Source organism: Bos javanicus, chromosome 6 (assembly GCF_032452875.1).
Source record: "Bos javanicus breed banteng chromosome 6, ARS-OSU_banteng_1.0, whole genome shotgun sequence".
Taxonomy (NCBI): domain Eukaryota; kingdom Metazoa; phylum Chordata; class Mammalia; order Artiodactyla; family Bovidae; genus Bos; species Bos javanicus.
In genome coordinates this window covers 11,162,541-11,180,756 of record NC_083873.1, presented here as the reverse complement: position 1 = coordinate 11,180,756, position 18,216 = coordinate 11,162,541, and the positions used below count along the sequence as shown (strand labels likewise).

At 38.4% G+C, this 18,216-nt stretch overlaps 1 protein-coding gene across 1 annotated transcript in view; it reads right to left on the bottom strand.

The window, feature by feature from the left end:
• Positions 1–684: 684 nt before the first annotated feature.
• Positions 685–18,216, bottom strand: part of LOC133250034 (bifunctional heparan sulfate N-deacetylase/N-sulfotransferase 4-like) — a 103,374-nt gene continuing 85,842 nt past the window's right edge. Inside the window, exons 5-9 of the mRNA XM_061421205.1 lie at positions 13,752–13,848; positions 10,928–11,051; positions 8,624–8,798; positions 1,679–1,849; positions 685–798 (exon numbers count right to left, since the gene is read on the bottom strand). Coding sequence (XP_061277189.1) covers positions 685–798; positions 1,679–1,849; positions 8,624–8,798; positions 10,928–11,051; positions 13,752–13,848 — 681 coding nt within the window. The remainder of the gene's footprint in view (positions 799–1,678; positions 1,850–8,623; positions 8,799–10,927; positions 11,052–13,751; positions 13,849–18,216) is intronic.

The window sequence follows — 18,216 nt, the reverse complement described above, 5'->3', positions numbered from 1 at the left end:
CCTAGATATTCATGTCTTCCCAGATATGGTCCCAGGTATTTTGACCAGAGACAAGTTGTCTTGGCTATGTCCTGTCTAAATTCCCAGCCCACAGGATCCATGAACATAATAAAATGGCTACAGTTACATGCTGGTAGGTTTTGGGAGGTTTACTGTACAATAATAGACCACTGCAATGTTATACATGATTATTTTTGGTTATATACAATGTAATAAATACAGAGTAAAACATGAATGCATCCCTTTCCCAGTTCTGCCTGAAATACTATTCATTTTCATAGGGCTAATCGTGGCCATCAACATTTTATTTCTAACGTGCAAATTACTTGGAGATAAAGATCATCTGTTTCACCTCTGTAACCTCCATTCCTAGGACACTTTCTGCACAGAGTAGGCATGTAAAACATTTACATAAACTTGTGTTGGGAAAGAGCTCACAAAAAGGGAAATTTGTGATATAAAAAATGGCTATAAGGTGTTCTATAGGCATGTTCTTAGCCAATAAAATATCCTGGTATTTGAAAGGGATGTACTACATGAATAATGAGGACATTCCTTTGACTGCTTTTGAGAAGCATAATGATGTATAAATTCATAGCTAGTATTAATGATGCTATATACACACCTACCAGTGATAATTTATGATGGCAAATAATGGAAATGAAATCAAGCATGAGAATAGACTCACGTTAGTGCTTCAGAGTAATTATAATGAGGTGTAACTCCCAGAAACTTCTGGACTTCATCCATCACAGTAGCTGGGTCAGATCTCAGCTGCTGTCCATCAATAATTAGCAACTGTAGAGTCAAAAATAGTCACTCTATGAAGAACAAAACTATATTAGGTAGACTGATCTGTCTCCCTTGACCTGGTAGGATGTTAATCAATTAGATCAGTGTGAATAGAAAGAAAATATGCACTCTTTAGCATACATATGCATATTTACTATTCTGATGTCCTTCCAAATAAAACAACAAAGTTTGCCAAAGGCATTATTCATAACCCTTAACTAATGTGATTGTAAATTAGAAATAGACATTGACACTTTCTTGATTCAGTAGTGCAGTAGAAACACGATTTTCCATCTGTTCTGTAATCAGGAAATTATCCAAACTATGAAGTCCCATGAGTTAATTTTAGAGTGAAGGGCTTAGAAATAATGGACATACAGATGAAAATTACCCATCTATTCTCCTTACAAACCACGGCAGAGAACTCACATGGTTGTGAGCCGAACAGGAATGAAGAAGATAAAGGATGTGGACACTTTCCTCAAATCCTTATTTCCTGTTCTATCCCAGGTTCTTCCCATTTTGACAGTCTAATCCATGGCCTTCTTTTCTCATAAGAGTTCCATGCGATAGGTGATGCATGGGTATTTGCACATGGAGTTCAATAGATGTTCCATTTAACTGGCAGTTCTGCTATTGGTTACTGCCTATGAAGCACGTGAAGCCTCCTGCGTGAGGACAAGATCCCAAGAACGTGTTTCATAGTCACTTAACATTGTAGTACTACCACTGCCATTAGAAATGTAAAAAGCCACATTTCTTCCTCAGGTATGATCATCTCTGATAATAAATTGCTATCTGTGGCAATGTTAATTTATATTTTCTGTTTGTCAGTGCAACACTGTCATGATACAATAAACCGAAGAAATTCATTTCACAACATTACCTGAGAAGTAGCAAAGTAAGTGAGCCATCTTTCTATGTGGACCGCATACCAGCCAGGTATTAGACATCTCCTCTGCAAAGTTTTCAGGTCAGATGGGGCCCAATGTCCTGTTGTGATAACTTCATAGAAATTAAACCTCAGGGCAGCTGGATCTTCATGTGATCTTTGGTGCTTTAACAAGAAAGTTAGTTGTAAAATCAATCACTATGCCTGCAAACGTATGTGTGCCTGTATGTGTTTGATGTGTGGATGAGTGTGTGTGTCTTTTATTCCAAAAAAGTAATGAAAAATGATTACTTGATTTTAGAATGAGAAACAAGGTGAAAAGTACATGCTATATTGAAACCGAGGCATTGGCATATGGCTTCTCTAGAGTATAAGCCTTCTATACATATCAAGTGGCATTCATGTAAGCCTGTAGCTGTCTTCACATATAAAATATTTAGGTGCAAGACAAGAGACAGAGTACAAGGATTTTCTCCATGGATCTGAGTGGAAGTGAAAAGATGTCAGGGACCAGATGAATCAAGCCTGATGAAAACAGACTTCAACTGGCGGGGGCTGGCTTCCACATTACTGTGCTCTTGTTTGGTTACAGCCGCTCCGGCAAGTTCTGACAATTCCCCAATATCCCTGTGTGGCAGGTGCTATGTATACAGAGAAGGCAGGTGTCTATAACACTTGTTTAGATGTCACATTCATGTTGATGTTGCCCAAGGCACTTTGCTTTTTCCCTCCCAAGGGCTTCCACCTAACTCTGCTAATTCCTAAATATGAATTCACTAGGCTGCTTTTTAGTACCAAATCCTCTGAGTCCTTCACATCCAACCATCATTGGTCAAGTTCAAAAGCCCAACACAAGTCAATATAATTTCACAAGCATTTATCAAGATCCTTGCCAGAATAAAGAACTGCAATAGATTATAGAGATAAAAAGATATAGGTAAGACAAAATGCTATCTTCAAAGAAATGAAAACCTTATATGGAAAGCAACAAATCAACAGATTGTGATAAAGTCATATGTATGATAGAGGTATAAGTTTTTTGCTGTGATAGCCAGACCAATAAGTGATCAGTTCAGAATGAAATGTGAAGGTATTTTTTAGTGATTGAAGCTATTGAGCTAAAATATAGTGAGAAAGATTTTGATAAGCAGAAAAAAAATTAATGTGGAAACAGAAGAACTTTAAAGTAAATCTGAGTGAAGATGAATGAGGTGTGTGGGAATGGATGAATTGCTTTTGCAAGATATCTCAAAGTGAACTTAAAGAAAATTTACTACAGGATAAGTTTGGAAGTATATCACAGCCTGATAGAATTATGTAATAGTAGGCCCTATATAACCAACCTAGACAGCATATTCAAAAGCAGAGACATTACTTTGCCAACAAAGGTCCATCTAGTCAAGGCTATGGTTTTTCCTGTGGTCATGTATGGATGTGAGAGTTGGACTGTGAAGAAAGCTGAGTGGTGAAGAATTGATGCTTTTGAACTGTGATGTTGGAGAAGACTGTTGAGAGTCCCTTGGACTGCAAGGAGATCCAACCAGTCCATCCTAAAGAAGACCAGTCCTGGGGGTTCATTGGAAGGAATGATGCTAAAGCTGAAACTCCAGTACTTTGGCCACCACATGCGAAGAGTTGACTCATTGGAAAAGACCCTGACGCTGGGAGGGATTGGGGGCAGGAGGAGAAGGGGACAACAGAGGATGAGGTGGCTGGATGTCATCACTGACTCAATGGACGTGAGTCTGAGTGAACTCCGGGAGCTGGTGATGGACAGGGAGGCCTGGTGTGCTGCGATTCATGGGGTTGCAAAGAGTCGGACACGACCAAGCAACTGAACTGAACTGAGGCCCCATATATGTTAGAAATAAAAACTACTAAGAAAGTAAAGATGATTAACTGATGGATGGTTAAAGAGTAACTAGTGAGTGGTAGTGGAGAAGGAAATGGCAACCCACTCCAGTTTTCTTGCCTGGAGAATCCCAGGGACAGAGGAGCCTGGTGAGCTGCCATCTATGGGGTCACACAGAGTCAGACATGATTGAAACGACTTAGCAGCAGCAGCAGCAAAGAGTGGTAGATGGGTAGAAATAAAACTTTTGAACCTCTCTCATAATTGTATATTTATTGACCTTCTCTGTAAATGCTATATACATAGAGACTACATAATATATTTACTTAATATAAGATGTAGAAACAACATAACTTGAATAAATATAAATATACCCTGTGCATTATTAATAAAGTAATGCTAACATTTTTACTTCACACTGTGATAATATGGAATTGTACCTATTCTGCTTTATATTGACTTACACCAGTCTAGCATCAACTTTTTTATATTCATGCAATGAAAAAGATTAGCATAAAAATATGACCAGAAGTCACAAAAGAACTGGAAAAAATAGCACTGCAGGTCCTCTGTGAGGCCCATTATAAAAATGTGGGGTAGAAATTATAGTGGCAGGTGACATTTGTAGGAGTTTCTGAATTATACCTGTCAAGCTTCAGATTTATGGTACTTACTGAAGAGACAGGGCTGGCTAAGTAATAGGTTGCATTATTTTGAAATGTACAGTGGTCTGGGGAACCTACTCTTAGCAATATAGCAGTAAAAAGTATTATCAGAAAAAAATTATTCCTTTCAAATGTGTATGTTCAAAGAATTTACTTGAAAAAAGAGGCATAGTTTCTCTTTTTTTAAAAAATGATTGAATCCATGTGGAAATAAAAAGATTCATATAAATCTGTTCTGAGTAGTGATTGTGCTTTCTGCCAGGAAAATGTGCAATACTTTGCCCCATGTATTCACATTCAAAATGTTTCATTAAGAGCTTAACATCTCAGTATTTTTGGCACAATTAAAAAAATTATCTTGCTTTGCAACATGAATTTTGATAAAGTGAGAAAGACACATTTTTGTATCTTGAGAGAGTCACTGACTCATGGATTCTACTAATAATTTCTGGATTTTGCTCCCAAGACAAGTGTTCCACTTCAGTCCCCAACCTCTTGCAATCTCAGTTTGCAGAACCATATTTTTCTGTCCATTGCTATTTGTTCTCAGCAACATATGTTTATTGAAGAAAATTTGAAAAGCCAAGAGAAAAAAGGAAAAATAAAAATTACATGTTATTTAAAAATGTTATTAAATGTTTTAATCTTCTTTATTTTGGCATTAATTTATGTATACATTCATATTCATTGGTTTTTAGTACATATAGATTGTTATCACCATACATTCAAGAGCATCAACTTTAATTAGGTGTTCATTGCAGTAAGCAATTTTACATTTCTCTGGTCAAGTTTATCTCATTCCTGTACCAAGAATTCACACCCTCTCTTTTTGCTCCTCAAACTACTGCCTCCCAAATTATCCCTCTCTTTTTCCTAGGTTAATTCATTCTCAACTTTCTAAAATAAAAGAGACAGTCACAGTCACTTTAATTTCTCTATCCCAGACCTCCAAATTTACCAGCATGTACATTTATACACTTTTCCTCCCTTAAGTTTCAGTGCAGGGGTTCTTAATAGATACCCACTGATAGAACTGAGAGGACTTTAGAACTTGGATCTGTAAAAAAAGAAGATGCCTCTTTATTTTTAGTAACTTTTAAATAAAATTTAGCAGTTATTGTACCTGTGATTTTACCACCAATAAGAATCAATTCTTTTATATCACATTATAGGTCTTTCAGTTCTATCAAAAGTTGTTTATGCTCATCACTGCTTCAAACAGTAGTATTATCCCCAGCATTAGATCTTGCCATTTAATGATGTTACTTTTAAAAGTAGCAAACTTGATCATTATACTTCTGATATATTGGTATATACTGATTTGATAATTATACTTCTATATACTTGTTTCCTTTGTAATATTATATAGTTTAATGCTTTGAAAATATGTTTCTGAAATGGAGCGCATAGACTCATCTGACAGCCAGGATGGACCCAGCACAAGAAAAGTAAGACTCTGTAAAAGGAGTGCTGCCTTCCATCTAAGCTGTTTCCTGCCCTTGTGGCTCAGTTGGTAAAGAACCTGCTTTCAGTGTAGGAGACTTGGGTCCGATCCCTGGGTTGGGAAGATCCCCTGGAGAAGGGAAAGGCTACCCACTCCAGTATTCTGGCCTGGAATGTTGCATGGACTGTATAGTCCATGAGGCCGCAAAGACTGAGCCCTTCACCCTTGTGATAAGAAGTTTGGATCCTCCCAGGGTTGATTTCCCATTTTCCCCTGGGGGGCCTTTAACTGCCCTCTTCCTTTGAAAGTTTCTCATTATTATTCAAATCACCACCACAGAAAACACCTTCCTTGACCCATCCAGACTGCTGTGCATGGATTCTTGTTTGTTAAAGGTTTTACTTCTTCCCCCGTCTTTCAACTGAGTGAAAATAATTCAGGCCTTATTTTGCCTGCTTCTCTGATTTCTCGGAGAAGGCAATGGCACCCCACTCCAGTACTCTTGCCTGGAAAATCCCATGGATGGAGAAGCCTGGTAGGCTGCAGTCCATGGTGTCTGATTTCTTAGCAGCCGTTTGATCCTTCATTTGGTTGTGCTCTTTTCCTAGTATTTGGTGTCATGACACCACTGACTTTTTCTTCTACCCCTCTAGCTGCCTCATTCTGTTCTATACTTTTCTCCTCTAAACATTTTCCTTAGATGATTTCACCAGATTTTGCGTTTGGCCTCTCAGTTGCAAATTTCCGTCTCCTGCTCAGACCTCTCCCCAGAGCACCAGCGACCTCTACTATTGCTTTTCGTGTGACAGTGATTCCATAAGCTCCTGATCTCCATCTATGTCACATCTTTAGCCTTCCCCATCCCCACACAATGCCTGTATCCTTTTTCAGTACTTTTTCATGGGAATATATGCTTATCATCTAGTTGCCCAGACTGGAAATTCGAGTTATTCTTGACACTGTTTTATAACCAGGTTCTATTGATTTTAATCCCTAAAGATTTCTTGATACTTTATGCCTCACCTAGTTTCTGCTTCCTATTTTTGTCCTTGTTACCGCCATTTCTCAGCAGGACTATTGCTACAGCCTCTAATTGATTTCTCTGAGTGGTCATTTCTTCCACTCCAATCCATTCTTCAAAGATCAGATAGTATCGTTTTCTAAAAGAAATTCTGGTAGTTACACACTGGCTTAACACTTTTAAAAGGCTTTTGATCACTCAGGGCTTCCCCGGTAGCTCAGTTGGTAAAGAATCCACCTGCAATGCAGGAGACCCCGGTTGGATTCCTGGGTTGGGAAATTCTGCTGAAGAAGGGATAGGCTACCCACTCCAGTATTCTTGGGCTTCCCTCGTGCCTCAGTTGGTAAAGAATCCTCCTGCAATGCAAAAAGACCTGGGTTCAATCCCTGGGTTGGGAAGATCCCCTGAAGAAGGGAAAGGCTACCCACTCCTGGAGAATTCCATGGACTTGTATAGTCCATGGGGTCAGAAAGAGTCAGACATGGCTGAGTGACTTTCACTTTCACCTCACTTTGATTGCTCAAGGAATGGTGGCCACTTGGTCTCCCACTTGGCTTCCAGCTCCCATGTGCCTCTCAGGCTCATCTCCTACAGATGTTCTCCTTGGCTTTGCTTTCTAATCACATGGACTTTGTTTTAGTTCTTTAGCTATGCTGTGGTTCTTTGTACCCAGTGGACTACACAGAGTTTCTCTCTTGTCCAGTCTCCCTCTGCCTCACTCAGTTAATACCTACTTGTCCTTCAGTTTTAAGTCTAAAGTTTATTTCTCCAGACTGCTCTTATAGCACCTTTCATGCTTCCTCACAGTGCTTTCAAAATTTCTAATGAGATATATTGGATCAGTATCTATTAGGACTTCCCTGTAACTCAGACAGTTAAGAATCTGCCTGCAATGTAGGAGACCTGGGTTCGATTCCTGGGTTGAGAAGATCCTCTGGAGAAGGGAATGGCCACCCACTCCACTATTCTTGCCTGGAGCATCCCATGGACAGAGGAGCCTGGCAGGTTATAGTCTGTGGGGTCACAAAGAGTCAGACAGGACTGATCGACTAAAACTACTATTCACATATTAGAATGAACACAATGTTTTAATTATCATTCTATGGATTAAAACCAGCATTCAATGCTGAAGAAGACTCCATTTTGGTGTGACACAATTCTATATTGTTGGATATTTCCTTTTCCTTTTGTTATTATGATTAGTACCCTGATGAATAAAAAAGGATATATATTTTTAATCCTTTTGAGGTTTTCTTATGGCTGCTCCCAGAAGAGGAATCATACCACAAAAGTATCTTTACAAACTGTTTGATAACTGTCATCAGTTTTCAAAAAACATCTCCATATATATCCTTCTATTGGAACGTTTGAGCATCTTTATTATGACACCCTTGTCAGCAGAGAGAATAAGGGTAACAGGATGCTAGGATGATATTTATGAGTACCATTTTGATTTTATATTTTGTTGATAAATAATTGGGTTGATCATTCTTACACAGAAATTGTGCAGTTGGATTTGTGTGTGTGTATGTAAATCATATATCTATGTCTTTTGTTTATTTCCTCATTTTTCTACTATTTATTTATTTTTAACAATTTGCAGGAAGTTTTTTTTTTTTTTCCCCACAAATTAAGGGAACTAAGCCCTTTACCATGTATTGCTAAAGATGGTCTACTTGGATACTTAAGTTTGTTAATTATGACAGACCAACATTTTACATGCTTACATGGTTCAATCTCTTAATGTTTTGATTTTTTTTCTATTATGTTATGTTTGAAATTCCTTGCCCAAATTGATATGAATTAGATATTAGCTCTTATTTCTCATAGTTTTTGCTTGTTTGTATAGCTCTTTTAACATTTGACTGTTGAATATATCTGGACTTTAGTAATTCACCATTGCTTACATTCAAGTTATCACCAAATGCTTTTAACGATATTTTTTACTGCTTCATACCTGGTACCAAGAGTATGCCCTATCCGAAGGGTCAATGAGGATGGTGATGATCTTGGCCTTGGGGACCAGAGATGCAGCTCGTTTGGGAGCCTCTTCTGAATGGAAGTAATTAGCACTCTTTTCAAATAGAAAGTCACTTGTAATGTTGGATGGAGTAGGAAAAAAGTCCATATACCTGAAGGCAGAGAAAGACAATTAATTAATTTGAGGTCTAATTGTTTCCTACCATACTATGGATAGGAAATTATTTAAACATTTTTACATCCATTTATATACATTTTTAATTATTGATATTATAATAGTTAAAATAGAGACTATTCTGTACACTCTGAAAGTGAAAACAATCCCAGGTATTACTGTTCTAATGGGCTATTTATTTAGGGCAGGTGAAAGAGTGAGATGGAATGGGTAGGTTGCTAAGGAATGGAGGGAAAATTCTTTAAATTTGGGTTGATGTTCTGTGCTATTGAAAGCCAAATCTAAAGAAGTTAAGTTCACCCTTGGCAAACAGCAAATTACACCATATTGCCTAGTAAATATTTTAAAATAGTAAATTTATGTTTGCATACTTGAATGCTAAATTCTTAAATTGAGATTAAAGTGCACAAAAGAGGAAAATGTGTAAGTCAGAATAGCTATAAAATACTAGACAGATTAGGGCATAGCTGCTTTCCTCCTTTTTAACTTCTGCATAATTTGTAGTGTGTATAGCAATGTGAACACATTATAGTCTATCTAGAGTAATTAAGGAGATATTTCCTGCCAGTTGATCCTGCGGAGCCTCGGCATGTTCACCCCTCCATATGCTGTCAGAACAGTCCTCTGTGTGTAGGTTATAGAATCAATATGTTCAGAGGTTATTTCAGTGCAAGGCATTAATTATGTGTGTAACCCTCCTTACAGCTCACCACTTCTCTAACCCTCAAATGTTCTAGAAATAAATAATGAGAGCAATTAAGAATTCATATAAGATACTTATTTTCCTCTTTGACATTTGTTATCATGTTTCCCAAATGTGAAGTGGTGAAAAGTCTCATCTATATTCCTGCTTAACAATTTGCATTTCATTTGAGCCCACAGATAAGAGGAAATTGCTGCTCTGCCTTCAGTAACTTGCATGCAATTTCCAAATTCATTTAGTCTTTTTAAATAAGACAGAATAGTGCTATCCTAGGTGCAGAGTGGACACGTCGATACTCATAATGGGAACTCAAATCTGCTCACTGCCATCGCCTTGGCCCCACTCTCATCCTAGCTGCATCTTAAAAGAATGAGCTTTTCATGAGGACAGATTCATGTGTGATGTTGACATAACGTTACATGCTATGTTAAGTTGTTTAGTCGTGTCCAACTCTTTGCGACACTTTGGACTGTAGCCCACCAGGCTCCTCTGTCCATGGAATTTTTCAGGCAAGAATACTGGAGTGGGTTGCCGTGCCCTCCTCCAGGGGATTGTCTTGACCCAGGGATCCAATCCACATTTCCTTGGTCTCTGCATTGCAGGCGGATTCTTTACCCACTGAGCCATCAGTACATGCTACCCAGGTATGCAGTGAGGGGAGTTTACCTCAGGGGGAATTTGCCTTATATACTTGGGATTTGGAAATCAGGGCCATATTTTCCTTAAAAATTGGGACATGGCTAGGAAAAAAAAACCAGAGTGAACATCAGTTACAGTATCAGGTTTATTCTGTTTTAGTTTAGGGATAATATTGTGATTTTAAAATTTTCATAACTTATTAAGTACAAAGTAATTTTCCTCTTATGCACTTGTGTGACTAGCATTAATAAGGTTTTAGAAACGCTCTGGTATTTGCATGACAAATATCAGCTTAGATTACAATACAACATTTACCATCTATGTGTTTAATGAAGATACAAGTCACAGAGTATAAAAGAAAACAACCTTTTGATTTATTTGTTTTCTCAGGCATTATTGTGAAGACAAATTATGTATTTAGTAAAAAAAAAAAAACCTCTAGACTCAGTAAAATAATAATATGCTTAAGGAGAATTTTAAATATCCTTATGAATAATTCTGATGAAAATATTCCATAATCCTCTTTATTCAATCATATTAATTTACCAGAAAAATATTATCATTATTGCACTGTCCAAATCAAATTATAGGCAACACTGATTAAACATATCATCATTATAAATTAATTTTTAATTCACTATGGTAGAATTGAACATAACACATTTATTCTGTAATTATGTAGATGCCTTGCATACACCTATAATTGCCCATCTGTGAATGAGCACGTGCTAATAATGGACTTTGTTTTTTGTTATTTTGCTTACCAGTCAATTCCCTTGTGGTAGTTGTTTCCATTAAAGAATTGGACTTCTTCAAATGTTTTGGGACTGGGGAGATTGCTGATGATGGAAGGGTGCATAAGAAGAAATAAATAAAGTGCTGTTGTTCCTATTACAAAAAAAGAAAAGGAGACAAAAGGTTATATAGCAATAAAAGACAAGAAAAATATTGTATTATTATTATGGGTGGAGGCTTGCGGAGTAGCATATGGGATTTTAGTTTCCTCAACAAGGGATTGCATCCAGGCCCCCTTGCACTGCAAGTGCAGAGTGGTAACCACTGGACCAGCAGGGAAGTCCTAAGACAAATATTTATCAAAATTTTTGCTCAAAAAGTAATATGCAAGACCAAATCATTCCGGTGTCAAAATGATTTCCTAAAAAGCAGTTAAGTGCATTTCATGTGGCAATGATTTGTGTTCTTATATTAGTCTTCATGGTTCTATTGACCTAAACATTTCATTTAATCTGAGTACATAGTCAAAGTTAAGTAGGTTGATACAGCTAGGGGAGAAATTCAGAAATTGGGTGATTAGATTTCCCTGCTGAAGTCAGATGAGTGGCTAAAGTATCAAAAACATCCAGCACAGTACCTGAACCTCAATTAATACTATGTTCAAATCAATTAAAGTTAATCAAACTATTCAACAGATGTCGACCAGTGCAACTCTGAACAACTCGCTGTAGTAATGATTGGTGATAACTCTTGATAAGAAAAACATATTTGCTGGCCTCAGTAGACTTTAAGTGTATTTGTGGATTTGAGTCAAGTAAACAGGTGAGGAAGGTCCCATGATGAGAAAAGAGTAGAGTGCTTTTCCAATATATGAGAAAATGGGTAATTTAGACTTGGGCTATCAGGGAAGGCTTCCAGGAGGAAGCATTTTCCAAGATTGTACCTTAAAAATTTCAGTATTTCCCGAAAGGCAGAAAGAGAGGTGCAAGATTGTGGAAGACAGCAGTTGACTGTCCTACCCTGACAAGCCTGATAATGAGGCACTAGGCTGAACAGACTGGCTGACGTTAACCACTGAGTGGATGACATCACAGAAGGCATGAGTGTCACAGCTAAACCTAGGTTAAGGCAGAAATTGAGGGCCATAGCAGGAAGGACCATGAAATGACTGGCTCTCATAAATCAAAACTTCCCTATGGAAAAGGTTATTTCTTTTTGTAACATGGTGCACTCAGGAGACTTCGTTGGGTTTCCCAACCCTAGGAGAGCGTGGAATGAACTACACAGGTGGACTGGCAGAACAATAATGATAGCAGCTGGGCATCTGGAAGAAGAGATCACAGAGAACTGTGTAGATAAAGAAAGTAACAATAGGTCTTAGGGCACCTAGGAAATCCAGAATGGTGGCTCCTAGTGAAATGGCAGGGCAAAATTTAATAAATGCCCTTAAGGAGATTTCATTTTTATAGCATATAAAAATCATCATCCAATTTCTTTGACTTGTTTGTTCATCTTGGGAAAGCTCAAATCAGCGAAAAGCTTTATCATTTCCACACTGGTAGGTCAAATATGAAAATCTAAAGGTGTAAGTTATTGTCTTTATAAATACAACCAGCAAAGAGGAAAACTAGATTTATACTTACTAACCTGTAGTGTCCTAGTAGAACTAAGAAGTAGTAATATTCAATGACAAATGATAGAAGATATGATTTTAAATTAAAATTTCAACATAGTTTTACAGCATAGAAATGCTTTCTTTCTTTAGTCATCATTCCAGTGTTAGAACAGCTGTGAGGGAGTTGGTGGAAAATTAATGAACATTTTAAATAACAAGAACAATAACAAAAGTGATATATATGAAAATACGCGCTGCATTTTTTCTCTCCCTGCACACATGTAACTTATTGTTGCAACGCAATTTATATTCCTGGAGGAAAAAAAGATTTCAACAGCCAATATCTAATAGTCTGGAAATTTTGCCCACAACCTTTAAAATGATCTACTTGCTTGTATTACAAATATCTTCATCTGGGCCAGGCTTATTTATCGTCACTGTTTGTTTTGTGTTATGGCTTGTGCACTCACTGATGAAAATGCTTCTAGTCAGAGTTGTGAATTCAAAATACAGCAAGTCAATAAAAAGTTTAATTAATCAGGACATGAGCAAAGTATATAAAGCTGTCACATGCTGAAGAAAGTATAAAATAGTCTAATTGAAAGTGTCATCTCATTGGCGAAATACTGTCACTCTCTTTTACTGCATTGTTATACACATGTCCTTCAGCACATGAGAAAATATCATGGGGAAAAGCTGCCTAATAAGCATAAGGTGCATCAGAAAATAAATCCAAACCATATGTATACATAAAGATTATTTGAAAACAAGCAAAGAAACAAACAAACCACACAGGTAGAATATTTGAAGGTGATAATGACAGTGGTTCTGAAAAAAAGCCAATTCAAGGTTGATATGCAGTATAAAATAGTTTGAATGAAGCCAAAGTTCTCTTTTATAATTTAATTCAGCAGTTAATTAGGCAAAGCCACAAAAAAGGGTAGAAATTAAAAATCAGATGCCACAACTGTGACATATAAGCTCAGAGTTGTCAAAAGTGTGTTGTCTGTTGAACAGCTTTAAAATAAGTCTTAATTAATTAAATGAGCAACTTTAGGGTCCCTTTGAGGATCATGGCATAAAGATGATCCATAGGGATGAAGAGAAATTCAATAATGAACTTGAATGGCTGTCTAAATATTTCACCAAGGCAAACTTAATCTAATACTATATGACATTGTGTTTCATGACAAACAAATGCAAAACCCCCCACAAACTGCACAGTTGGTTAGTCTTACCTGTTTTTTGTGGCCCGATCACAAGGAATTTTGGTAAGTGGTCGCAAGTTTTCTCTCTGGACCATATGTCTTTGTGTCTTTTATCATCACATGGATTCTGCAAGAAGGAAGAATAATGAATCTTATCGTGTGATCAATACCTGGCTCTGTTCCATAAAAATTGTCAAACCACAGCATCAAATTCTTGCCTACTACCCTTCAGCTAGGAGATAGACCTTGTTCTGGTTCTGATTTTCAAATTGTTTCCTTCTAAAATGGCACCTTCCTTTCCTTCAAGGCTAGAACTCTGCATCAAGTCTCTCCTGCCATCACTCTTCTCAGGCTTGGCTCAGTGTTCTAACTTCTGAGTTTCCACCCTACCTCTGAATTCATGTTTTATATCTGTATACTTGATCCTTAGCTTGTCTCTACCTGGTTTGAACTCAGGTTTTCAGATATCTGTGCTCTGCCCTAATTATTCCTACTTGTTTTTCTCTAGAGGGCTGGAAAGTCATCCTTGAACTCTGGACTTAGCCAATTTTTTCTTCCCTTTTTACACTGTATGCTGTTCTCTGCTGATCCAGATAATCTCATAGTTTGGCCATATTCCACAAGCAGATGCCATGTAGATCATTATTTCTAGTCCCTACTTTCCTCCTAAACAATAATTTAAATTGTGTATATGTCACTGTTGCACAGACGTGGTGAGGAAATGACCAACATAGCCATATATCCAATTTTATCTCCATCTCAACTTTCTCTTATACCAGCCTCCATTCCGTTCAAGTATAGAGGTCCAAATTTACCATCCAATTCATGACACTTGAGAACTAAGAGTCCTAAGGACTTCCCTAGTGGTTCAGTGGATAAGAATCCACCTGCCAATGCAAGGGACACTGGTTCAGTCCCCAGTCTGGGAAGATTCCACATGCCGCTGAACTCGTGGCCCATGTGCCACAGCCATCGAGTCTATACTCTACAGCCTGTGAGCCGCAAGTACTGAACCCATGTGCCACGACTACTGAAGCCTGTGTGCCCTAAAGCCTGTGCTCCACAGCAAGAGATGTCACTGCAGTGAAGAGCCCGAGTGCTGCACCAAGAGTAGCCCCCGCTGGCCGCAACTAGGGAAAGCCCATGCAAAGCAACAAGACCCAGGACAGCCATAAGTAACTAAATAATCTTTAAAAAAAGGGTAAACGATAGTGATACCACTTTTTTTTTAATTTAAATTTATTTATTTTAATTAGAGGCTAATTAATTTACAATATTGTATTGGTTTTGCCGTACATCAACATGAATCTGCCACGGGTGTATATGTGTTCCCAATCCTGAACCCCCCTCCCACCTCCCTCCCCATACCATCCCTCTGGGTCATCCCAGTGCACCAGCCCCAAGCATCCTGTATCCTGCATCGAACCTGGACTGGCAATTTGTTTCTTATATGATATTATACATGTTTCAATGCCATTCTCCCAAATCATCCCCCCCTCCCTCTCCCAAAGAGTCCAAAAGACTGTTCTATACATGTGTGTCTCTTTTGCTGTCTCACATACAGGGTTTCGTTTAAAATATCTATTGACTGACAAAATGGTTTTATTATATTGGTAATCTAATTAATAAATATATTCAAAAATTATTTTTGCAAAATTCTTTTTAAAAACTATATGTTGACCATTAACAATTATAATTTTACATTTATTATTCAATTTAAAAATGGCATAAGATAATTAATCATTTATGGTGCATATTTATGTACTTAAACCAGTTTTTTTTTTTTAATCCATATCTGCTCTAGTAATATGTCACCCAAGTTCCTCTGAAGAATGCTTTTACTAAACCAGCCAAGTTTCAGGAGCCTATCACCTTGGTTGGTTTTTAGAGGCCCAGGGGCCTGGAGCATGTGGTGACATGCCTTCCAAAGTAAAAGGTGAGTATTGTACTTTGCAATTCCTACTACTAAGATAGAGAGGCTTCCTTGGTGGCTCAGACAATAAAGAATCTGCCTGCCATGCAGGAGACCTGGGTTTGATCCCTGGCTTTGGAAGACCCCTGATGGAGAGAATGGCAACCCACTCCAGTATTCTTACCTGCAGAATTCCATGGACAGAGAAACCTGGCGGGCTACAGTAAATGGGGTCTCAAAGAGTTGGACATGACTGAGTGACTAACACTTGCACTTTCACTAAGATAGAAGCACAAAGCTTTATAGGCTTCTTTTGGGTTTTAGACACTTTTTTTTTTTTTTTTGACCTAGGAAATACTTCTCTGAGTCACTGACTGAATGATGCAGAAACCTGCTGGTTTTGAGGGAACCCAGAACAAGAAAGAGCCCTGCAAGAGGTAAGTCTGAAGTCTAAGCAGTCCTCCCACTTGGGCCATGCATTGTGGCAGACCCATGGGACCATGGCCTCTATGGTATAAAAGGACACCAAACAGAGTTCTGGTCAAGTCCCAGAGGAGAAGCACAGTGTTTACCCTTAAGGTTCTGCAGCACCTCATTCAAACAGTAGCTCCTGGCATGCTACTGGGCCCTGGAAGAGATTATGTTTGTCATGGATTTTCAAAGTAATCATGTGGTCACAATTCACTATCATAAGTTTAATACTGACAGACCAACCAAGTCAAGTTCAAGCATACCCAGGAGCTATTCATTATAAGATGGAGTGATACAGCTGCAATTTATTTCAAGAAGATACGAAGGCTACGAGTAAACTTTACAAGTGCCCAGACCCCATGTTACCTATCATGGTCTCACTGATGCCTCTGCATCATGGCCATTGATTCAGTGATGCCATCCAACCATCTCATCCTGTTGCCCCCTTCTTCTCCTGCCTTCAGTCTTTTTCAGTATCAGGGTTTTTTTTTTCCAATGAGTAGGCTCTTCGAATCAGGTGCCAAAGTAATGGAGCTTCAGCTTCAGTCCTTCCAATGAATGTTCAGGAATGATTTCCTTTAGGATTGACTGGTTTGATGTCCTTGCTGTCCAAGGGACTCTCAAGAGTCTTCTCCAACACCACAGTTCAAACACATCAATTCTTCAGCCCTCAGCCTTCCTTATGGTCCAACTCTCGCATCCATACATGACTACTGGAAAAACCATAGCTTTGACTAGACAGACCTTTGTTGGCAAAGCAATGTCTCTGCTTTTGAATATGCTGTTTAGGTTGGTCACAACTTTCCTTCCAAGGAGTAAGCATCTCTTATTTTCATGGCTGAAATCACCATCTGCAGTGATTTTGGAGCCCCCCCTCCAAAATAAATTCAGCCACTGTTTCCAATGTTTGCTCATCTATTTGCCATGAAGTGATGGGACCAGATGCCACTATCTTCGTTTTCTGAATGTTGAGCTTTAAGTCAACTTTTTCACTCTCCTCTTTCACTTTCATCAAGAGGCTCTTTAGTTCTTCTTAACTTTCTGCCATAAGGGTGATGTCATCTGCATATCTGAGGTTATTGATATTTCTCCTGGCAATCTTGATTCCAGCTTGTGCTTCATCCAGCCCAGTTTTTCTCATGATGTACTCTGCTTATAAGATAAATAAGCACGATGTACTCCTTTTCCTATTTGGATCCAGTCTGTTGTTCCATGTCCAGTTCTAACTGTTGCTTCCTGACCTGCATACAGATTTCTGAGGAGGCAGGTCAGGTGGTCATCTCTTTCAGAATTATCCACAGTTTACTGTGATCCACACAGTCAAAGGCTTCGGCATAGTCAATAAAGCAGAAACAGATGCTTTTCTGGAACTCTCTTGCTTTTTCCATGATCCAGCAGATGTTGGCAATTTGATTTCTGGTTCCTCTGCCTTTGCTAAAACCAGCTTGAACATCTGGAATTTCACAGTTCACATATTGCTGAAGCCTGGCTTGGAGAATTTTGAGCATTACTTTACTAGTGTGTGAGATGAGTGCAATTGTGTAATAGTTTGAGTATTCTTTGGCATTGCCTTTCTTTGGGATTGGAATGAAAACTGACCTCTTCCAGTCCTGTGGCCACTGCTGAGTTTTCCAAATTTGCTGACATATTGAGTGCAGCACTTTCACGGCTTCATCTTTCAGGATTTGAAATAGCTCAACTGGAATTCCATCACCTCCACAAGCTTTGTTCGTAGTGATGCTTTCTAAGGCCCACTTGACTTCACATTCCAGGATGTCTGGCTCTAGGTGAGTGATCACACCATTATGATTAACTGGGTCGTGAAGATCTTTTTGGTACAGTTCTTCATAAGTTATCTTTATCCAGGCATAGCCTTCCTCTGTCATAATTCCCAGAGAAAATTATAAGAAAGGAATTAGTGGGACAAACTAAAGCTGCTGCTACTGAAGTTGGTCCCGAAGCTACTCAACACACCAGGTCAGCTTTCCATACCAGCAGGACTGTTACCCACTGGTGGGGGAAAGCCAGAGTAGGGGATACAGAGGTGGGAAAATATGGAGAAAATGTGCATTGGTTTCAGCTTTGGAACTGGCTGCAGCAATGAGGCTGCAG